The sequence below is a fragment of the Octopus sinensis genome, linkage group LG8, assembly GCF_006345805.1.
Source record: "Octopus sinensis linkage group LG8, ASM634580v1, whole genome shotgun sequence".
NCBI lineage: Eukaryota > Metazoa > Mollusca > Cephalopoda > Octopoda > Octopodidae > Octopus > Octopus sinensis.
In genome coordinates, this window is record NC_043004.1 from 7,871,136 (window position 1) to 7,895,728 (window position 24,593).

Consider the following 24,593-nt stretch of genomic DNA (forward strand, 5'->3'; position numbering starts at 1 on the left):
TTATGATCATCATCTACATTTTCATGCTTGTATGAGCCATATAGGGTTTATTGAGGCAGACATGTTTCTCACAAAATCACTGCCATCTCTACATACAGGTTTCTCCTTTCCAGGTGCAGGTGCCACATGAAATGCACTCGTGCCAGTGCTGTGTAAATGCATCCATGCTGGTGGCACATAAATAGTACCCAGCACACTCTCTAAAGTGGTTGGAACGGCATCCGATTGTAGAAACCATGCCACAACAGACACTAAGAGTCTGGACAGCTCCCTGGCTGGCCAGCTTCTCTCAAACTGTCCAGCCCATGCCAGTATGGAAAACGGACGTTTGATGATAATTGGAAATGAAAGATATTACAACAATGTGATGTGAGGACAGCCTGTTGGAAGGATAATGGTTTTAGTGTGTTGGGGAGTGAAAGTTTGCTAACCAATTTGGATGTGCTATAAAATGCTTGTGTGTGGATGTGTGTCTCATGGCTGCCTTACCTCAGGTTTGTAAGCAGTATTATGTGGGATTCACTTGTCCCTTATTGGGGTCCATTCATCCAATGCTGAATTATTTACTGGTTTAAAGAAGGACATAGCCTTTCAGATGAACTTTTGGCTTATCATTGCTATATGGTTGCCATAAAAAGTCTTCAGAAATTAAGGTTAGGTTTAGCATTCATGAATTGTGAATGTTTTAGTGTTGTCACTGAAGAAGACAGCTGCCGTGTGTTGTGGTGGTGACTATTTTGTCATGGTTGGTATTATTGGGGTATGTTTTTATGGTCTCTGTTCATGGAAGTAATGCATGCTGGGAAGATTTGTCTAGCTTGTGAGTGGGTGAATGACTGTTGGAAAGATTATTGAGGACTGAAGCATGTAACTAGATCCTTTAAGACAGGTGAGTAGGTGCCATAAGACATATAGCTGGATGCTTTAAAGCCAGGTGAGTGGGTGCCATAAGACATGTAGCTGGATGCTTTAAAGTATTCTATTCTGTGGTCTACCATTTTGTTATTCTACTAAAATGAATTTATTTTTTCTTCTTAGGAGAAACAAAAGTGATTTTCTCATACTCTGTGGATTGGCAGAGCAGCCATATCCAGTGGGCTTCCAGATGGGACACGTATTTGGCCATGAGTGATGTACAGATCCATTGGTTTTCTATCATAAATTCAGTTGTTGTTGTCTTCTTCTTATCAGGTAAGCACATAACAATTATTCAACACTCAAATAATCCGTTGAGTATTTTAATAAAACCAGTGATTATTGCCATCTTACTTTCAGCTGCAAAGCATGCAAATAACCCAATGGTTTGTGTTGAAACTGTCCTAAAGGTTGTTTCGCATCATGTTAGTCATTCTCATCTCCTACATTGACTTGTTTAAATCTAAGAAATTAAGACTCTTTACTTTCTTGCTACTAAATCTATAATATAAATTGGACATAGGCGATTGTTATATTCTTTCTTGTCTTGAGGTTCACAGCCAAACGACTGGGTGGATTTGCATGAAAAATGGCACACATGTGGAGACGGGTCCATTGATTGGAATGCAGTTTGTATTTTTTTCATAACCCCCATACTTACTGAAAAATTGATTAAAACTTTTTCTAATAGAATTTCCCTCTTCTGCCATTAAAACAACCAGTTGCCTAGAAGCTGTTTTCTGACGGGGTGGGGTCAGGAAATTTTCAATGATAAGGTTGACATGCTGTTATAGATTATGCCTGACCGAAAATGATCACAGCCACATCATCCAAACAGACCGGGTAAAACCGGGCTTAGCTGCTAGTATCCTCTAAGTTTGGCATAGATCAGATTTAATTTTCATCAAATACTTTATTGGTCACAACAACATATGCTTCCTTCCCCGTGTCTGTAAATTAATTTAACCCTTTAGCATTCAAACTGGCCATATCAGGCCAAAATATTTCACTTGTTTTACATTCAAACTGGCCAGGTCTGGTCTCTCACACCTACCCCACAATGTCATTCTAAAAATAAACAATCACATTGTCGAAATCACTAAATTACAATATAATGCATGATTAATTCAAAACGATATAAACAAACAAACATTACATTTGACAGATTAATCTGAATACTAAAGGGCAAATCATAGTGTTATATAGTTATGTTTCATATTTAATGTATATACACCATTGTTAGGCTTGTTACTGCTGTATTTGTCCTGAGATAACATCACTTATGGGATGTGCTGCATTAAAAATACAATAGTGTTATATATAATTTTGACTGCAGATGTTGGTATTATGCTGTCATAAGCAAATATTATATAAAGATTTTGCTTTTCCTAGTTTATATCCATTTTCCATAACTTAGCATATAAGTGAAATCAAAATGGCTGACGTGGTCGATGACAGTACCACCTGATTGGCACTCATGCCAGTGGAATGTTAAAAGCAACATCTGAGTGTGATCGTTGCCAGGGCCACTGACTGGCTCCCATGCTGGTGGGACGTAAAAGACACCATTCGAGTGTGATCATTGCCAGCATTGCCTGACTGGCACACGTGCTGGTAGCTTGTGAAAAACAACATTTGAGCGTGGTCATTGCCAATGCTGCTGGACTGGCTCCCGTGCAAGTGGCACGTAAAAAACACCTTTTGAGCATGGTCATGCCAGTGCCGCCTGACTGGCCCACGTGCTGTTGGCATGTAAAAGCATCCTCTACACTCTCGGAGTGGTTGGCATTAGGAAAGGCATCCAGCTGTAGAAACTTTACCGGATCAGATTGGAGCCTGGTGCAGCCTTCTGGCTTCCCAGACCCCAGTTGAACTGTCCAACCCATGCCAGCATGGAAAGCAGACATTAAACGATGATGATGTTGATATATAATTAGGATAATTTTCTGTATTGGAACAGTTGTTTTTCAACTGAACTCTAATCCCACCATTAACAACTCCTCTGATCAGGACCTCCTTTATTTTGCTTGTCATGGGAAATGGTCCAAGCAGTTAAGTGCCTTGCTCAAGGGTGCAAAATACAATGGTTCTACTAAGATTTGAACCTGTCATCATATGGTCAGAACTTCTTGCTATTGTTCTATTTTTTCATATTAAAAGAAAAAAAATTCTTTGTTTATTTTTAGAAGTATTTAATTTCTTTTCTGAGCATTGAAGTAACTTCTTCATAAAATATGCCAAGTTCCTGCCAGGAACCCTTTTTAAAATTTTTTTTTGCATTTTTACGTCTTTTTTTTTTTTTTTTGCAATAGGAATTCTCACAATGATTATGGTTCGTTCATTGCGCCGAGACATTGCAAGATATAACAAAGATGAAGACATCGTAAGATATTCCTCATTATTTAAATTGCTTAGTGACATTTCTTTCAGTTTTATTCCAGTAACTCTGAGGTCAACTTTATCTTTTATCCTTTTTGGGGGTGGGTCTCAATGTAATAAAATACCAGTCAAATACTGGGGTTGATGTAATCAACTTGCCCTCTCTCCTCAAAATTACTGGTCTTCTGCCAAAATTACGATTAAGGCAGCCAGCTGGCAGGGTCATTAACACACTGAATAAAATGCTAAGCGGCATTCTGAGTTCAAATCCTGTCAAAGTTGACTTTGCTTTTCGTCCTTCCAGGGTTGATGAAATAAGTATCACTTGAGCCCTAGGATCAATGAAATTAACTGTCCCCTTCCCCACTAAATTGCTGGCCTTATCTATATAGTAGAAAGGGTTATTATTATTATCATTATTAATATTGTTGTTGTCGGTGATAAAGGTGCTGATAGCCAAAAATGGTTCAAGTGTCAGCTCTCTTTACATTCTGAGTTCAAATCCTGCTGGCCTCAGCTTAGTCTTTCAACCCTTCAAGTCAAATACTGGTGTTGATATTTTGGTATCGTACCTCCTTAGCAATTGAATTAAATAATTAAAAATGACTTTCGAACAATTTAATTATGATTGAAATCATAACCTTTTAAAACACCCTTTTATTTATTATATTCACTTTTGTTTTATTTTGGAGAGAATTTTGTAATATAAAGTGTTAAAAGAACTTCATCAAACATCTATGACAAGATCACAGGCACAATTCTACTGTATGCATAACTCTTTCAACCCATGCTAGCATGGAAAGCGGACGTTAAACGATGATGATGATGATATCACCGTGACCGACCAGGCTATCAGATGTTGCTACACATCGCTGATCACAATGCGCTTCACATTGTTTTAGTCTTCAGATGACGCCACCCCACTGGCTAAGCGAGCAGGCCAACAGAAGAAAGAGTGAGAGAAAGTTGTGGCGAAAGAGTACAGCAGGGGTCGCCACCCCCTCTGCCGGAGCCGTGTGGGGCTTTAGGTTTTTTCGCTCAATAAACACTCACAACGCCTGGTCTGGGAATCAAAATCGCGATCCTACGACCATGAGTCCGCTGCCCTAACCACTGGGCCATTGCGCCTCCACACACTCACACACACACACACACACACACACATAAAGCATAACAATTGAGGAGATATGAAAGGTGAATGTATTTATTAACGACATACCATTCTTAGGACTAGGGCTGTTTTGCACCCTTCTTCATGTAATGATGATTTCAGTGTACAATAAATGTGTCTCCTTGTTTTGTCATTGTGTGTTTGTTGGAAACGAGTCATACATGCAGTGTTGTTCATTTTCATTATTTTGTTGGAAACACATCTGATGGTTTCTGTTCATGTTTCAAGTTCAAATATCACCCTGTTCAACTTTGTTTTTCATTCTCCTGGGGGTCATTAAAATATGTACCAGTTATGCATTGAGGTTTATTCAGTCAGCGATAACAGCGATACTGATTAGTATGAAGTCATTCTAATTATCATCAATGTTGTGGTTTTTCACAATTAGGATTAATTGTAAAAGTCTTCTCTTGAAATACTTTGATATGTTGTAGTTTTAAAATTTTGTTAAAATTAATTTTATTTTAGGAAGAGACACTTGAAGAAACAGGCTGGAAATTGGTTCACGGTGATATATTTCGTCCTCCCCGCCATCCTAAGTTGTTGGCTTCTTTAATTGGTGCAGGAAACCAAATATTTTGTATGTCACTGATCATCATATGTGAGTAGTATTTTGCATCAGCTGTCTGTTATGCTAAAACGATGGAATGTTTCAAGAGGTCTCTCTCTCTCTTACTTTAATTGAACTTTGAGCAGACTGACAGTTGTAATTAATCTGAGGGAGAAAATTACTATTTTTAAATCTCACATCGATTGTTTGCCGACATAAAATGGTAGTCCTGGTTTAGGACGAATGTTGCTGTAATTTAGCCCCAGCTGGCTATACGACACAAATTGTAAGGACACTGATCATGTTGTATAGCCAGCTGGAGATGATGTCTCCTGGGGCTAGATTACAGCAGCATTTGTCCTAAAACAGGACTGCCACGTTATGTTGGCAAACAATCTTTAATCTGAGGGAATTAAGAAAACAAATGTCTTGTGTCATAACTGGTAACCTTGCAGCCTGACAAATGATAGATTGGTGGTTCAAGTTCTATCTGTCAATATGTTTCTTTTTTTTTTTTATGCAAAATTGAGAATTTTATATAGTGTTTACTATCATTCAATAATTTCTTTTCTGAGCATTGAAGTAACTTCTCCATAAAATATGCCAAGTTCCTGCCAGAAACCTTTTTCTTTGCCTTTTTACATCTTTTTTTTGCAGTAAGAATTCTCACAATGAATATGGTTCTTTCATTGCTCTGAGACATTGCAAGATATAACATAGATATATATAATTATTAAAATATATATAGATATATATATAATTATTATACTCTTTTATGGGCTAACTCAAAGATAAGTGGCAATGACCTCATCTTTGTTCCTGGAGATTTTAACAGGAATGTTGGGCGGGAATCTGGTATCTTCACTGGTGTACACGGGCCATGGTATTGGTTCCCGGAACGATGAGGGAACTAGGCTACTGGAGTTCTGTGATGCATGTAACCTTTTAATCTGCAACACTAACTTCAGGAAGCCAGACAGCCACCTGATAACCTATCAATCAGGGGACTCTGCAAGCCAGATTGATTTCATCCTCACCAGACAGCGGGGTGCAGGGTTGCTCTTAAATACAAAGCCCCTCCCAGGTGAGGAAGGCATGCCCCAGCATAGACTAGTCATTAGTGACTTTCGACTTGAGGCCAGAAGGATGCCTAGAAGCAGACCAATCCTGAAGAGAAGGATTTGGAAGCTAAAGAACCCTTCACATGGTCAGAGATTTAGGGACATCCTTACCAAGAAATTTGATGAGAGGGAGGAGGAACTACAGTCCTTGGGCATAGAAGGTAACTGAAAATTCTTATGAGACAGCTTACTGAGTGCCTCAGATCAAGTCTGTGGATGGTGCAAAGTCCCTTCCAGACCTAGAGTAATGTGGTGGTGGAATGATACGGTAGACAAAGCCATCAGAGCAAAGAAACAGGCCTGGGAAGCCTGGAAGGGTGGGGATAGCAGGGAACCATACCAGATAGCGAAAAGGGAGGTTGGGCGACAGGTATACATAGCCAAGGGCAAAGCAGAAAAGAAGAAGTTTGCCAATGTCCAGCGACATGAGGACCAAAGAACTGAAGTATTCTGGATTGCAAGATAGTGTGTGAGAGAAAATTGTGATGTCACAGGAGAGAAATGTGTCCAGATGGATGATGGTGCACTTGCTTTTAATGATTCTGAAAAGAAAGAGGCTTGGAGAAGCCATTATGAAAGACTGTTGAACGTGTAGAATGAGTTGGAGGAGGAGAGCCTGACAAATGTTGATCCAGTAGAGCGACCAGCTATCCGAATAGGCAGCACCCTGGAAGATAAAGCAATTAAGGATATGAAGTCAGGAAAAGTCTCTGGCCCATCATGAATCACTGCTGAGATGCTTAAAACATTTGGTGGTGTGGGCTTTGGCCTAGTCACCCGCATTGTAAACCAGGTAGTTCATAAAGGAGTCATACTCAATGACTGGTGTAGCAGCACCATAGTCAATTACTACAAAGGTAAAGGTGATGCTTTAGATAGAAATAACTACAGGGGTTATCAAATTGCTGGATCAGGTGATGAAGGTCACGGAGAAGGTCATAGCCCAACTAATTACATAGAGAGACTGCTTAGATGAGATGCAGTTTGGTTTTGTGCCAGGTAGAAGCACCACGTATGCTATATTTCTGGTACGACAACTACAGGAGAAATACCTAGCTAAAGATAAACCCCTATATTCGACTTTTGAGGACTTGAAGAAAGCCTTTGACAGGGTCCCCTGATCCCTTATCTGGTGGGCGATGCGGAAACTAAGGATTGACGAATGGTTAATAAGGGCTGTACAGGCCCTATGCAGAGATGCTGTCAGTAGGGTTAGGATTGGAAATGAGTATAGTGAAGAAATCCGGGTAGAAGTAGGGGTCCACCAAGGATCAGCCCTCAGCCTCCTCTTATTCATCATAGTCCTCCTCTATGCTTATAATCTGGCCTTCATAGCAGAATCACTACCAGAACTAGAGAAGAAACTTCAAGTCTGGAAGCAAGGTTTAGAATTGACAGGCCTTAGAGTCAATGTAGCAAAGACCAATGTTCTAGTAAGTAGGAAGGTGAACACATCACACACACCTTCAGGTAGGTGGCCCTGCTCAATCTGTAGAAAAGGTGTAGATAGAAATTACATAAGATGTACCCAGTGTAAGCTATGGACACATAAGAGGTCCAGCAACATGAAGGGAAGATTAACTGGGAAGATAGCTTTTACGTGCAGCAGATGTTTTCACTTGGGCACTGGTGCCTAAGGGGGCAGCAGGTGGGAGAGGTAGAGAAAAAGGAGGCATTAGGAGGAAGGCAGTGGATTGATTGGGGGACGCTATGAATTTATTATATTATTATAGTATAGTATACAAATTATATAGTATTATATTAAATATCAAATGATTCATAGTATATATAAATTAGTAAAATATAAAATATTTATTTATACATAAAAATAGGGGTGGGGGCGCTGAGGGTATTATGTGGCCATGAGGTGGGGGCGGTGGCCCAGAAAGTTTGAGAACCTCTGTCGTAAACGAATACAAGTAGAAGTATAATCCATAACTAATGTCTCATTTTGTTTTTTCTTTTTTCTTGTAGTTTTTGCAATGCTTGGTATGTTATCTCCAGCCTCACGAGGAGCTCTGATGACAGCTGCCATTTTCCTTTTTGTCTTCCTTGGGTAAGTTTCTTGTTTTGCCGTTGCTTTTGCTATTTCCTTTGCAAAAACTCTTTTTGTTATCGTTGATGAATTAATATTTCTTGGAAGGTGGTGAGCTGGCTGGAATGTTAGCACGCTGGGAAAAATACTTAGCGGTATTTCATCTGCCACTACGTTCTGAGTTCAAATTCCGCCGAGGTCGACTTTGCCTTTCATCCTTTCGAGGTCGATTAAATAAGTACCAGTTACGCACTGGGATCGATATAATTGACTTAATCTGTTTATCTGTCCTTGTTTGTCCCCTCTATGTTTAGCCTCTTGTGGGTAGTAAAGAAATAAGTATTTCGTCTACCTTTATGTTCTGAGTTCAAATTCCGCCAAGGATGACTTTGTTTTTCATCCTTTTGGGGTTCGATAAATTAAGTACCAGTTGAGTACTAGGGTCGATTTAATCGACTGGCCCCCTCCCCCAAAATTTCGGGCCTTGTGCCTAGAGTAGAAAAGAATATTTCATGGTATATTTTGATGTTTCTAATTACTGGAAGTTAAATGATGATGATGATGATGACCCTCAGAAGCCCTTCAATTCTTAGATGGTTCCATTGCTTGTAATACTTGTTTGGTTTTCATCTCCAGCCTTGTATACCATTGTGATGGCCAAGTTATTTTTTTATTCTTTTACTTGTTTCTGTCATTTGACTGCGGCCATGCTGGAGCATTGCCTTCAGTCGAACAAATCAGCTCCTGGACTTATCCTTTGTAAGCCTAGTACTTATTCTATCTGTCTCTTTTGCCAAACCGCTAAATTACGGGGACGTAAATACACCAACATTGGTTGTCAAGTGATGGTGGTGAGGACAAACACACACACAGCAAATTTTCTATGGCTTCAGACTTTTAGGCCACTCAGCTTGTCTCTCTCCCTCTCGTTGTTCTTTTGGAGGAACATTCTACTGTTAATGAAACTGGTTACAGTTCATTCCTCTATTGATAATTAGTCCATTAATTAGCTTGTTTGCCATAAATATTTTCATCACATATACTTGTGATCTCAGTTGACTTCCATTCCACAAATGATTTTTCTCCCCCCTCCTCCTCTCTCACATCATCTTGTCTCTCTCTTTTCCCTCTTTCTTCTGCCCACCTCTCTTATACCTCCATCATACTCCTTTCAGCCTGGTTCTCTCCTTAATCTTTCTCCTCCTCCTCTCATTCTCACCATTCCTGTCATTCTCTCTTGCCTCTTTTTATATTCTCTTGCGCTCTTATCCATTACTTTCTCCTCTCTCGCCACCTCACCCCTCTCACACTCTGGATGTCTTCTATCACCCACTGTTTCTTCCCTGACACCACCTCTTATAGCAATGCATGATGATGTGATAGGGAATATCTCTTTCTATTCACTCAAATCATCATCATCATCGTTTAACGTTCGTTTACCATGCTAGCATGGGTTGGACGGTTCAACTGGGGTCTGGGAAGCCAGGAAGTTGCACCAGGCACCAGTCTGATCTGGCAGTGTTTCTAAAGCTGGATGCCCTTCCTAACGCCAACCACTCTGTGAGTGTAGTCGGTGCTTTTTACATGCCACCAGCACAGGTGCCAGGCGAGGCTGGTGATGGCCACGATCGGTTGATGCTTTTTATGTGCCACCGGCACGGAGGGCAGAGAAAGGAACAAATGAACAAAGAGAAGAGCTGTTGTTCTTCCAGGGAATGGTGAATGGTCGAAAGGAGACAAATGACGATAGAAAGGTCCGTTAGACAACTTGTCTGCAGCTGGTGCCATGACAAAATGCACCCAGTTCACTCTGTAAAATAGTTTTGTGATAGGGAGAGCTTCCAGCTGGCCCATTTCATAGGGTAGAAGGGTAGACTTGAATGGACTTCGAAGAACTGTCCAGCATGGTAAAGCGTGGTAAAGTGGATGTAAAATGATGATTTTATATATATATATATATATATATATATATATATATATATATATATATATATATATATATATATATATATATATATATATATATAAACTGTAATGTGTGACAATTATTCGGTAGCCATGATAAAACTCTGAGTTTCGGATGTCGGGGTAGAAATCCACACTGACATCTCTTCAGTTATCCGGCCAAATATTACATTTACAAATAAATTCCTCTATTTACATATCGAGGTCTCTTTCATTCTTTTGTTATATTACCATTTCTATCATATATATATATATATATATATATATGCTGGATGGGTAATGTCAGTGTGCATACATGAGAGAGTGTAAGTGCCCTGAGAGAAAAGTTGGGCATAAGAAGCTTTAAATGTGGTGTGCGAGAGAGGCAACTGTGCTGGTATGGTCATGTGTTATGTATGAATGCAGACAGCTGTGAGAGGAAGATATAGACCCAGGAAGACATGGGATGAGGTGGTTAAGCATGACCTTCAAACATTGTGCCTCACAGAGGCAATGACAGGAGACCGGGACATTTGGAGATATGTTGTGATTGAGAAGACCTGGCAACTAAAGTGAGATCGCAGCCATGCATGCCCAGCCTTGTTAAGAGTACCCCTGATGTGTCAGGCGATATGATATGCTTGAGAAGACCTGTTGAGTTAAGTAAAACTAATATCAAAGCTGGGGCCAGTGCCCCCTCACTGGCTCCTGTGCTGGTAGGATGTATACTGCACCATCCGTCCATGTTTCGATGCCAGGTCTGTCTGACTGGTCCCCATACTGGTGACACGTAAAAAGTACCAAATGAACGCGGCCGATGCCAGTACTCCCAGACTGGCTCCCGTGCCAGTGGCATGTAAAAAGCACTATCCAAATATGGTTAATGCCAGGTCTGCCTGACTGGCTCCCGTGCTGGTGGCACATAAAAGGCACCATCAGAATGTGATTGATGCCAGGCCCACCTGACTGGCTTCCGTGCTGGTGGCACGTAAAAAGCACCCACTACACTCTCAGAGTGGTTGGCATTATGAAGGGCATCCAGCTGTAGAAACCTTGCCAGATCAGATTGGAGCCTGGTGCAGCTGCTGGCTCTCCAGATATGTCAAACTGTCCAACCCATACCATCATGGAAAATGGACGATGATGATATACATATACAGGGGGTGCAAAAGTAGGTATACACTTAAGAAAATATACTCATTTGTTTTTATCTAAAACTTTATAAGTTACAATAAAATTATCATTATAGTTATAATAAATATATTATTATAATTAATGACACTGAAAATATCAAAAAATGAGGCTAACCAATTTAATGTGTTAATAATTTTAATGAATTAAGTATTATAACATTGGTGTGATACTTACTGTATACCTACTTTTGTATGTATATATATATATATATATATATATATATCCCGAAGCTATAGATGTCGTTATATTCGGGATTAATGCATTCTCAGTTTCACTATCATAAACATGTTCTTCTTCAGGTTAATTGCTGGCTATTTTTCGGCTCGGCTCTATAAAACCATGAAAGGTAACCAGTGGAAAAAAGCAGCATTTCAGGTATTGTTGTTTTTTTCTTCTTTATCTAAAAACTTGTGCGTAAAAGGTTAAGTGTTTTTAATATTAATTAATGATAAGATTGCAGGCTCGTTAGCATAGTAGTATTTTGTTTGTCCTTAGTGTTCTGAGTTCAAATTTCACTGATGTCGGCTTTGCCTTTCATCTTTTCTGGATCAATAAAATCAGCATCAATCAAATACTTGGCTTGATGCAGTTGACTCCCGCCATCCTGCTAAAAAGTTGCTGGCCTTGTGCCAAAATTTGGAACCAAAATTAACTGGTGCATTGGCAGAATTATTTTGGCTGTGGTGCCTTGCAGTTTTTATGTTCTCACTTTCAAGCCCTACCAAAGCAAGCTTCACCTTTCTAGTGTTGATCAAATAAGTACCAGTCATATACTGGGATTGTGCCTATTGATTGGTCCTTTCTCAAAACTTTGTGGTCTCTGGCCTATGCTTGAAACCTGTATGAAGCTGATGTAAATTCCAAACCTTACACCTAGGTTATAAATCAATATTGAGGTTATGGCTCCTACATTTTGTTCAGTGCTGGTACATATACACACACATGCATGCACACACAGACACACACACACACAATACATATAAAATATACACACCACAAAGTTATCAACCACCTCACCAACAACAACACTGAACACCTTTTTGATCTCCATGTGTCTAACACACGTGGACATGCCTACAAAGTCAGAAAACAACACAGCTCCCATGACTTTCAGAAACATTTTTTCACGCTCAGAGTTGCTGAAGCATGGAATAAACTGCCTGCGTCAGTTGTTGACTGCCATGACACTGCATCCTTTAAGGCCCTCATGCTTTCCGAAATCCGCCGAAACTACACCTGATTATATATACACTTTAGATGAGTTGTAGTGCACCTGAGCACTGTACACAATTATTATTATTTTTATAAATACATATAATTACATAATGATGTATATACATATAAACACACATACATATGCATACAAATATATTCACATACAAAAACATACACATATATGTCATGTATAAATATACATACATGTTTTTATCCAAAATGGAGATGGACACCATTCTTCTGTGTGATTGGCTTGAAAAATTGTTAAGGTATTAAGATATCTTCCTGTTTTTCTTAACATGAAGCCAATGGTAGCCTTAATACAAAAATAAATTCTATCCACCAATGTGCTGTTGAGCACTCATTTTCACCATTCAACATTTATGTGTATGTATATATATATATATACATATACATATTCACAGGTGTGTGTGTGTGTATAATACATATATGTACTTACCTGTATACACACATACATGTGTATATATATATGTGTGTGTGTATGTATAATACAAATATGTACTTACCTGTATACACACATACATATACTTACCTATAAATAAACAAACATATACACACAATGTATGTGTGTGTGTATGTACACACACACCTATACAGGTGTCATCTCCAAGAACTGAATTAGAATTCCGATCATCACAATATACTTCCTCTGTCTCCTCCCCCTACTCCTTTGAAAATATCAGCTGAATTCAAGATTAACTTCTTGAATTGCAATTTAATGTCAATGAGTTCACCAGATTTTTTTCACTTTTCCCAATCCCAAAATGTAGATTTGCAAATATGCTAATAATGTATATAATAATAAGAGAAAAGGAGAGAGAGAGAGAGATGTTTTTGAAAACAAGCTTCATTATTCTTGATTAAATCAATGGGTTGACCTCATTCATACAATTGGAAAGAAACCGCTCTCTCTCTCTCTCTCTTTCTTTCTCTCTCTCTTTCTCTTCCCTCTCTCTCTCTCTTTCCCTCTCTCTCTCTTTCTCTCTCTCTTTCTCCCCCCCCTCTCATGATATTTATATATTATCATCATCATCATTTAATGCCTGCTACTATGGCTAAGGTGGTTTGACTGCATCATGTTCCAGTCTGTTTTGGCTTGGTTTCTACAGCTGGGATGCCCTTCCTAATGCCAGCTACTCTTGAGAGTGTAGTGGGTGCCTCCATGTGTCACTGGAGTCAGTGCTTTTATGTGGCACTGGCATGGAAGCTGTTATATGTCACCTGTACCAGCCCCAACTATTTTCAAACGATTTCACTTGGCTTGACGAGTCTTCTCAAGCACAGCATATCGCTAAGGTCTCGGTCACTAGTCATCCCCTCCATAAGGCTTCACCACCTCATCCCACATCTTCCGGGATCTATGTCTTCACTTCCTCATCCTACATCTTCCTGGGTCTATGTCTTCCACAGGTTCCCTCCATGGTTAGAGATTGACACTTCTTTACACAGCTGTCCTCAACCATACACATCACTTGACCATACCAGCACATTCGTCTCTTTCACACCCCATCTGATGCCTCTTATGTCCAGTTTTATACTCTCAAGACACTTACACTGTTGTACATGCTCACTGACATTGCACATCCAGCGAAATATATTAGATTCATTTCTTTCAATCCTACGCATGGCCTTAGTGATCACAGCCCATGTTTCACTGCTGTGTAGCATAGCTGTTTGCACACAGGCATCATACAATCTACCTTTCACTCTGTGGGAGAGGCTCTTAGTTGCCAACAAAGGTAGAAGCTCTCTGAACTTTGCCCAGCTCATTCTTATTCTAACAGCTACACTCTCAGAGCACCCAACTCCACTGCTGACTTGGTCACCTAAATAACGTATGCTATCAACTACTTCTACATATCCCCACTGGCATTTGAGGGGTCTATTTTCTGTACATTTTGTAGTGTTTATTGTACATGTGTATCTGCCACACACAAAGACTATTTTCCCTGTTAACCTTCCTCCCATATTGCTGCACCTTTCATGTGTCCATAGCTTGCACCAGGTACACCATATGGAGTTTCTACCTAATGCCTTTTCTACATATTGAGCAGGGCCATCTGCCTGAATGGATTTATAATTTGTCAGTTTTCCTTCTAAGTACACATTTATTTATTTAATTATTGCTATGTTTTTACTTTTTATCCTGTTATCTTTTTCAGTCTTTTCTTTTTTTTTTTCCTTTTTATCTCTTCATCACTTGCTTTTTAATTGGAACATACAATGTACGATTTTCATTTTTACAGACAGGAACATTTTATCCTGGAATCCTTTTTGGAACTTGTTTTATTTTAAATTTCTTCATTTGGGGAAAACATTCATCAGGAGCAGTAAGTAATGGAAAATATTTCTATTTTCTTTGTTATTTGAGTCCATCAAACATTAGCATTATCAAAATTCTGTTGAGAATGTTTTAGCCCGTTACATACACCATACAAGTTAATAGAATTTTGATTGTACCTTTATATTAATTTGTGTTTTTTTTTTTGTCTTGCAAGGTACTTGGTGACCCTGTCAGTGCAGGTACCATTTAAAAAGCATCCAGTTCTCACTGTAAAGTGGTTGGCATTTGGAAGGGCATCCAGCTGTATAAACCTTGCCAAAACTGACCTCACTTGTGCTTGTGCCATGTAATAAGCACTCATTCCACTTTGCTGAGGGGAGTGGGGTTAGGAAGGGCATCCAGCTTTAAGAACTCTGCTGAAGCAGTCACAGAAGTCTGGTGCAGGCTTCAGCCTGGCCAGCTCCTGTCAGACTGTCCCACCCATGCCAGCATTGAAGGAGGACATTAAACGATGATGATGTATGGTTGTTAGTGTTAGGAAAGGTATTCGGTTAAGAAAACATTATTTGCTCAAACAATTCAAAATAAATATTTTACAGACATAGATCGGTTTATAAGAGGCCAGTGCACCTGTTTGCTCATTACTGCATGCATGCACACAATACTGAGGTATAACATGAACCAAATATGGTACTAAACATAAGAGTTTGAAGTGAATTTAGGGAATTTTAGAGGAGAGTATAGAACGTGTAATAATAGGAGTGTTGGATAAAATATCTTGTGCTATTTAGTTCTAACACTTGTTTTCACTTCAAATCTTACTGAGTTCAACTTCACCTTTCATGGACATAAACAATTGTTCTTTGTCTGTTAGAGAATGTGGCATACAACCAAGTGAGAGGTTAGGGGTTCATATCCTCCCAACGACACTTTAAAATAAGAGACTCTACTTTCAAAGAGTTGAGTCCTTTCAGCTGTAAAGAAACACTACAGGTTAAGCACAAGTTACATTTGTAGACAGCTTTTGGTCCTTAGAGTTTGATCTCTCTTACATTAACTTGCAGTGTTGAGTTTGGTTTTACATCCAGACAGACTGGAGGAATCTTATACAAGAGAAGATCTTGCATCGGTTTGTTTTAGAAACTCAAGATAAACTCGTCTGATGACCAAAAAGGTCTGTCGAAAGACATTCACACCAAATATTAAGGCTTAAGCCATCTTGTGCATGATCCCAGCATACATTTTCCATTCTAGAGAATTTACCTTCTATCTCAAAATGTTTGTTCTGTTTTCTTGTTTTATTACTTTTTTTTTATTATAAGATGTTCCATATTAATTTGACCATTGTTTAATTCTTACAGGTTCCATTCAGCACAATGGTTGCACTATTATGTATGTGGTTTGGGATCTCACTTCCATTAGTCTTTTTGGGTTACTATTTTGGTTACAGAAAACAGGTGAGTGGGGAATATTTTGTCTCCAACAAATTTCTATCATTTCTCAAATTTTTCACTTTGGTTTATGATTCGTTTGCCTCAGTTTCATTATTTACAGTGAACTGTTTTTGTTTATTTTTCCAGCCATACCAACATCCTGTACGAACTAACCAAATTCCAAGACAAGTTCCTGAACAGATGTGGTATATGAACCCTATATTAGGGTCTGTATGATTTATTAATATTATGAATTAGAAAATTGATAGCCTTTTTAATTAATACAGAATAACAGTCACTGAATCTAAAGTACTATATTTGACAGCGATTAAGAAAATGTCTAAAAAAAAACATCCCCTCAGTCATATATGTGAAGTTGGGCTTTCCATAAGCTGCATTGCACTAAGATCTCTTTCCCTTAAACACATGCTGTTGAAATTGGGGTGCATTGAAAATACCTGTGTGTCTTTTTTGCTATCAAATACAGTAACTGTTTAAAAAAAAATTATTTATTTCAGTTTTGTCTTTGAATTTCCAGTTTTTTTAAGCAAAGGAAAAAAATGGAAATGAAATTCAGAACAGTTGGTGCTCTTGTCTTGACATTTTTCTCATTCTTTATTTGGTTCCCAGTTCTTCAATCAATCGATCAGTTCTCTCTCTCTCTCTCTGTCTCTCTTTTGCCAATGTTTAAAATCTCTAACTTTCGCATTCACTGTTTTTTTTTTGTTTGTTTCTTTGTAGTTGGTCCTATGTTGAAATGTTCTTTAGTTTTATACATAATATATATTCTTGCACCAGACAGCTAAATGGCTGGAATTCCTAATTTCAACATCTCTTGTGCTGTTTTTTTAAGGAAGAAACCACTATTTTCGTAGTTAGTGGGTCTCCCACAATTAATTGCTTAATGAGGGAGTTGGCATGGAACCTGTTTTTATTTTTGCAGTCAAGCAAACCGGAACAAGAATATTTAAAAAAAATACATTAATTGAAGAAATAACTCATGAATTAACAATAGTTACGCTAATATATGCAGTGCAGAGAGTATAAACTCATCATTTAACATCTGTTTTCCATGCTGGCATGGGTTGGACAGTTAGACAGGAGCTGTACCAGGCTCCATTGTCTATTTTGGTATGGTTTCTACAGCTGGATGTTTTTCCTGATGCTATCTAGGATGCCTAATCCAAAATAATTATGTGGTATGGAAAAGACATTTGCTCAGTATCTAATAACAGGCATTCAGCTAACATTGTCTTCCTTATCACATAATTATTTTATATTAGCTTTATCTATGATTATCACATAGGCATAGGCGTGGACGACATGGTTCTAGGTTCAGTCACACTGCATGGCACCTTGGGCAAGTGTCTTCTGCTATAACCCTGTGAGTGTATGTGGTAGACAGAAACTGAAAAAAGCCTGTTGCTATATATCGCCATGTTGATTCGCTAGCCTCTGCATGCATATTTTTTTTCTCTCCTTCTTTCTGTGTTTTTTCTCTGTGTATCTTTCTGCTGAAGAGCGTAGGCTCGAAACGTTAAAGACTTGTTTTATTTATATTTCCTGAGCGCCATACTAATACAATTGTTTGTTTGTATTCCACCTGCCTTCGTCTTTTGTTTATTTCCATAAACCTGCCTTCGTCTTTTGTCTATTTTCATAAAGCTTCCCGTTATATATATATATATATATATATATATATATATAAACATTCGAGCGAGGTTGTTGCCAGTGTTGCTGGATTGGCTCCAGTGCTGTTGACATGTAAAAAACATCATTTGAGCATGGTTGTTGCCAGTACCGCCTGACTGGCCTTCATGCCGGTGGCGCGTAAAAGCACCCACTACACTCTCAGAGTGGTTGGCGTTAGGAAGGGCATCCAGCTGTAAAAACTCTGACAGATCAGATTGCTAGCCTAGTGCAGCCGTCTGGTTCGCCAGTCCTCAGTCAAATCGTCCACCCCATGCCAGCATGGAAAGCGGATGTTAGATGATGATGATGATGATATATGATATATTATATATATATATATTTATATGTAGGTATGTGTTTATGTATAGCCTTGTCTTGACATCACAAGATGGTTGTGAAATTAACATCAGCGTCATACCAGCAAGGTTGTTGGTTTCTACTTTTCTGAGCAAAATGTGTTTGGCCATGGGAGAAAAATTAACTTGCTTGGAAACAGGTGAGGATTGGTGACGAGAAGGGCACCTGGCTGTAGAAAACATGAGTTGGTAATGGTGATGATGGATATAAAGAATTAAAAAAACAAAGTAAAACAAGAGATTATCATTTTATATTCCTATAAAGCCCTATTATATACTTAATGCTTGTCCTTAATTTGTTAATGCTTGTGTCTGGATTTATGTGTAACTTGACCGTTTCTTTATTTTCTTTCTCTTCTGCTGCAGGACACTAATGGCCGGCATTCTGCCATTTGGAGCTGTATTCATTGAGTTATTCTTCATTTTCACTGTAAGTATAATAAACGATCCTCTTAACACTTCCAATTACCATCTCACACTGGATAAAAGTTTCTGCATTTAAACAGTTCAAGAATTTTTCTCTCAGTAATGAGCAAACAAACTTGGGAACCTGTGCAGTTGCTTGACCCACTAGAAATAGCAGCCAAATCTCCATCAGGTCTCTCCCCCCCCACTCGTACGCCTGAACAAAAAAGGTGGGCTTGTCATCTAGGTTTGCTTGATCAGGACTGATCTTGGGCGAATCAATGACATCAATCTCTCGAGAGAGTCAACACCAACAGGTACCAGTAATATATTGAGGCTTATTGGTATCAGCTATAATCTTTCTGCCTAAGAAACCATTATATTTAGAGGAATGTTGAGTTAGCAGAAACATTGGCTGCCATTAACTGCCCTATTTTCATTAATTGCCCTATTTTCTGAGTTCAGTGATAGTGCTCTAATTTTTTGTGGTTGACAGAATAACATGAATGGTGTTTCATGAAACTCCTCTTCACCATCCCTTCCCTTCTCTTCGCCCTCCCTCCCCTTCTCTTTGCCCTCTCTTCACTCCTCATCGCCCTCCCTTCACTCCTCATTGCCCTACCTTCACTCCTCATTGCCCTCCATCACTCCTCATCGCCCCCCTTCACTCCTCATCGCCCCCCTTCACTCCTCATTGCCCTCCCTTCACTCCTCATCGTCCTCCCTTCACTCCTCATCGCCCTCCCTTCACTCCTCATCACCCTCCTATCACTCCTCATCGCCCTCCTATCACTCCTCATCGCCCTCCTATCACTCCTCATCGCCCTCCCTTCACTTCTCATCGCCCTCCCTTAACCCCTCTTCACCTCCCCTTCTCTTCACCTTCCTTCTCTTTGCCTTCCTTCCATCCTCTCTCCATTCGCCCTCCCTCCCCATCTCCCTCCTTTCCCCTCTCTTCACCCTCCACTTCTCTTTGCCACCCCTCCCCTTATCTCCACCTCCTTCCCTTCCCTCCTTTCCTAGAAATGTTTTTTTTAAAAAATGTATTCAATATGAATCCCAAATTGAAAACGGTTTCACCAGTTCTTTTATTTATAATGTTTTACACATTTTCATTTCAATTGCTCCTAATATCCCCTGATGGGGTTGTTTATTAGTTATACGAATATTTCAATTAGAATATTAATAAAAAAATAATTTCAATATAAACCAATCGTTTTCTTTCAAATATTCTTTTCCTTTTTCTTCTTTTGTAGGCAATTTGGGAGAATCAGTTTTATTATTTGTTTGGATTCTTGTTCTTGGTCTTCATCATTTTAGTAATTTCAGTGTCCCAAATTTCCATTGTGATGGTATATTTCCAATTATGTGGTGAGGTGAGTCATTCAAAAGTTCATGTTTGTGTATCTGATTGTGCTTAAATGTTTTACGTAAACCTTGTCCTAACAAATGTCCAACTTAGACACCACCAGCACCTTGTCTTTCCGGCGGTTTCTCTGTTGTAAGCATTCAAATCGGACTTTGAGGTTGAGCCTAACTGTACATGTCTTTGAATCTGGTGCTTTTTACCTGCATTCCTTTGTGTGATGGCATTGTTTGTGAGAAGTTATTTGATGAGGAAGGGTTCGCTGCAGCACCCTGCCACCACAAGTTTGATTGCACCTTTCAAAGGTACCTGGCCATATACCTTTATTAATAACCAGCAGAATCGGTAGAGCAACCAACAAATTACCTTGTTGTATTTAGTTACATTTGAAGTCCAAATCTTGTTGGAATTAATAAAATAATGGAGCTGTAAAAATGAGTGTTAGAGATCATTATTACGATTTTTGTTATAGCTATAATTATACTAATTATACTAATTATTGTACGTGATTTACTTTCAGGATTACCATTGGTGGTGGCATTCTTTTGTTGTGTCTGGTGGTTCTGCTGTCTACATGTTTGCATATTCTATCTTCTATTTTGTTACAAAGGTAAAATGAATATCTTATATTTTTTATGTGTTTGTTTTCTGTGTGTCAATCTTGCTTTCGTTCTCTGGATGCTGTTTCATATCACGATGGTTCCCTGCTGTATCCTACATCCCTGCAATGATCTGCTGGTTGGGTTCAGTCGACACTTGACACATTTTCAGTAGAATGTCAGTCTTAGATTTACAGCTGTTTTATTTTTAAAAAAAACAAACAAACAACTTTACATCTGATGAAGATGATTGGCTGATGCAGCAGAACATCAGGCACATGCCGCCTTTCAGTGTTTGTTCTGCTCCAAGGCCAACTTTCATTCTTTCTGGGTTGGATAAAAACAAAGAACCATACAAGTCCTCCTCTGCCCTAAATCTCTGGTTTTGTGCTTAGGTTAGAAACTATTATTGGACCTGGCAGAATCGTTAGCAGCGTTTCTTTTGACTTTACAATCTGGGTTCAAATTTTGCTGACTTTGCCTTTTGTCCTTTATGAGATAAATACCAATCATGTACTGGGGTGGCTGTAATCAATTAGCTCCCCCTCACCCTGCCATTTCAGGCCTTGTGCCTTTAGCAGAAAGGATTCTTATTATTATTATTAAGGTGGTGAGTCTGGTACATCCTTCCAGCTTACCAACCTTGGTCAAACCATCCAACCCATGCCAGCATGGACAATGGGCATTAAATGATGATGATGATGATGATGATGACGAGCTGGCAGAACCAGTAGCATGTTGGATGGAAGGTTTGGTAGGATTTTCATCGGAGTTCAAATTCTGCTGAGGTCAACTTTGCTTTTCATTCTTTTTGGGGTTGATGAAATAAGTACCAGTCAGGTATTGGGGTCGATGATATAATCAACTAGTCCCTTCCCCTAAAATTTCAGGCCTTGTGCCTCTTGTGGAAATGATTATTATTATTACTGCATTGGATAGCAGAAATAGTGGAGCCCCAGTTTCAATCTCTAATAGCATTCATTACCATCACATCATCATTCGATGTCTGTTTTCCATGATGGGATGGGTTGGATTATGGCAAGCTGGAGAGCCATTCCAGGTTTCAGCTTGGTTTGGCCTGGTCTCTACGACTGGAAGCTCTTCCTAATGCCAACCACTTCACAGAATGAGCTGAATTCTTTTCACATGGCATCAGCATGGGTGCTTTTTATGTGGGCTGGTGTTGAGTGTTCTTTACATGGATCGGTATGAGGGCAAATTTTGGCACAAGGCCAGCAAATTTGGGGTGGGGGTGGGGGCCTAAGTCAGTTACATTAATCTCAGTTCTCTGATGGTAGTTATTTTATTAACCCTGAAAAGGACGAAGGGCAAATTCAACCATGGCTGATACTGGTGTCATGCAAAAGGCACCTGTGCCGGTGGCATGTAAAAGCACTCATTACGCTCTGTAAAGTGGTTAGTGTTAGGAAGGGCATCCAGCCGTAGAAACCATGCCAAATCAGACGAGTTTGGTGCAGCCTTCCAGCTTTCCAGTCCTGGTCAAACCATCCAACCCATGTCAGCATGGACATCATCATCATCGTTTAATGTCCGCTTTCCATGCTGGCATGGGTTGGATGGTTTGACTGAGGACTGGTGAGCCAGAAGGCTGCACTAGGCTCCAATCTTATCTGGCAGAGTTTCTACAGCTGGATGCCCATCCTAACACCAACCACTCTGAGAGTGTAGTGGGTGCTTTTACGTGTCACTGGCATGAGGGTCAGTCAGGCAGTACTGGCAACGACCATGCTCAAAAGATGTTTTTTACGTGCTACTTGTATGGAAGCCAGTCCAGCAGCACTGGCAATGACCACGCTCAAATGTTGTTTCTCACAAGCTACCGGCACATGTGCCAGTAAGGCAATGCTGGCAATGATCCTGCTTGAATGGTGCTTTTTATGTGCCACCGGCACGGGAGCCAATCTGTGGCCCTGGCAATGATCACACTCTGATGGTGCTTTTAACGTTCCACTGTCACGAGTGCCAATCAGGCCACATCAGCCATTTTGATTTCACTTGCCTCAACAGGTCTTTGCAAGCAAAGTTTATTTGTCCAATGAATAAAGGGTACTCATAAGTGGGGCTGGTTATGCACGCGGACATTAAATGATGATGATGATGAAGCGGGATGAAATATCACTAAGCATTTTGCCCCAATGTGCAAATGTCTCTGCCATTTATTTTTCAGATTGAAATCTCAGTATTGACATTTACCTGTCATTGCTCAGGAATTGTTAAAAATGAATACCAGCAAAGTCCTGTGTCAATTACATTGACTAACCCCACCCTCCCAACTCCTGAAACTGTGTGAAATTATCTGATTATGAGTCATCGTTATTAGTTTAATTATATTCTTTATCCTTAAGGTGGCGAGCTGGCAGAAATGTTAACTGGCTGGGCGAAATGCTTAGCGGTATTTCGTCTGTCTTTATGTTCTGAGTTCAAATTCCTCCGAGGTCGACTTTGCCTTTCATCCTTCCGAGGTCGATAAATAAAGTACCAGTTTCGCACTGGGGTCGATATAATCCACTTAATCCCTTTGTCTGTCCTTGTTTGTCCCCTCTATATTTAGCCCCTTGTGGGCAATAAAGAAATATATATTCTTTATCCTTTGCTGTGCCTGGATAATCTCTATTAATTCTGTCCTTTTTTTTGTTGTTTCCAGCTTGAAATCACAGAATTCATCCCAACTCTTCTCTACTTTGGTTACACATTGCTCATGTCTTTCACGTTTTGGATCCTGACTGGCACCATTGGCTTCTACGCAGCATACTTTTTTATTCGACGAATTTATGCAGCAATCAAAATTGACTGATGGATTCCTCTCTACTTAGCTTACTTCTCTTAGGATCTACTTCGACATTTACTTTTAACAACCACACTACTACTACTACTACTATAACTACTACTAACAACAACATCAACAGCAACAACAATAATAATAATAAAAATATAAACAACAAAGACTTGACAGATTGGTTTTATCAGTATTTAATGAAAACTGGAAAGTGGACTGAGAGATAAGAACCGCAACCATTGTCAAGAATCATAATGTTTTACCATCATCATGCTCTCTTCTTATGTTTTTTTATTATTCTTATTCTTCTTCATATTATTATTTAAATTGTTATTTTGCCAAAAGAGTTGTTCCACACAAATATTGGGAGATCCAGGGTTGAGTAATTCGGAGAAAGAAAACTGGGGAAGTTTTAACTAAATTAAAAGAGGAAAAGGGAAAACAATTATATCCTTGCAGATGAGGGTGGAATCTAAATTATGAAAAAAAAAAAAAAAAAAAAAAAAATAAGAATCATAAAAACAAAAAAAACAACTTTACGGAACTGTTTTTGGTGAATTACATTTAAAGAAATTTTTCTTGTTATTTTTATTATTATTCTCCTCTTCTTGTTTAGGCAGCAAGCTGGCAGATTTGTTACCATGCTGGGTAAAATGCTTAGTGGCATTTTGTCTGTCTTTACGTTCTGAGTTCAAATTTCACCAGAGTTAACTTTGCCTTTCATTGTTTTGGGGTCAATGAATTAAGGACCAGTGAAACACTGGGGTCAATGTAATTGACTAGCCCCCCCCCCTCCCAATTTCAGGCCTTGTGCCTTTAGAAGAAAGGATTATTATTATTATTCTCCTCCTTGTTTAGGCAGCAAGCTGGCAGAATCGTTTCCATGCCGGACATCATGCTTGGCAGTGTTTCTTCAAACTCGCTGTTCTGAGTTCAAATGCTGCCAGGGTTGACTTTGCCCTTCATCCATTCAGGGTCAATAAAATAAGTACCAGTTGAACACCAGGGGTCGATGTAATTGACTTAGCCCCTCCCATCAAACTACTGGCCTTCTGCTAAAACTTAGTACCATTATTATTGATGGCAGAATCAGAGTACTTCACAAGATTCCTGGTG

The 24,593-nt window shown here is 39.2% G+C and overlaps 1 protein-coding gene across 2 annotated transcripts in view; it reads left to right on the forward strand.

The window, feature by feature from the left end:
* The window catches only part of LOC115215008 (transmembrane 9 superfamily member 4), a 68,649-nt gene extending 44,665 nt beyond the window's left edge, over positions 1-23,984 (forward strand). The window contains exons 10-21 of one of the 2 annotated variants that reach the window (XM_029784121.2): positions 1,039-1,191; positions 3,228-3,298; positions 4,934-5,066; positions 8,111-8,192; positions 11,609-11,684; positions 14,792-14,875; positions 16,191-16,286; positions 16,410-16,489; positions 18,677-18,740; positions 19,972-20,091; positions 20,602-20,691; positions 23,346-23,984. In XM_029784121.2, the coding sequence (XP_029639981.2) occupies positions 1,039-1,191; positions 3,228-3,298; positions 4,934-5,066; positions 8,111-8,192; positions 11,609-11,684; positions 14,792-14,875; positions 16,191-16,286; positions 16,410-16,489; positions 18,677-18,740; positions 19,972-20,091; positions 20,602-20,691; positions 23,346-23,495 (1,199 nt within the window). In that variant the 3' untranslated portion in view covers positions 23,496-23,984. Of the gene's footprint in view, positions 1-1,038; positions 1,192-3,227; positions 3,299-4,933; positions 5,067-8,110; positions 8,193-11,608; positions 11,685-14,791; positions 14,876-16,190; positions 16,287-16,409; positions 16,490-18,676; positions 18,784-18,817; positions 18,892-19,971; positions 20,092-20,601; positions 20,692-23,345 lie in introns of those variants that run through there. The other variant, XM_036505253.1, reaches the window with a different exon arrangement.
* Positions 23,985-24,593: the final 609 nt, after the last annotated feature.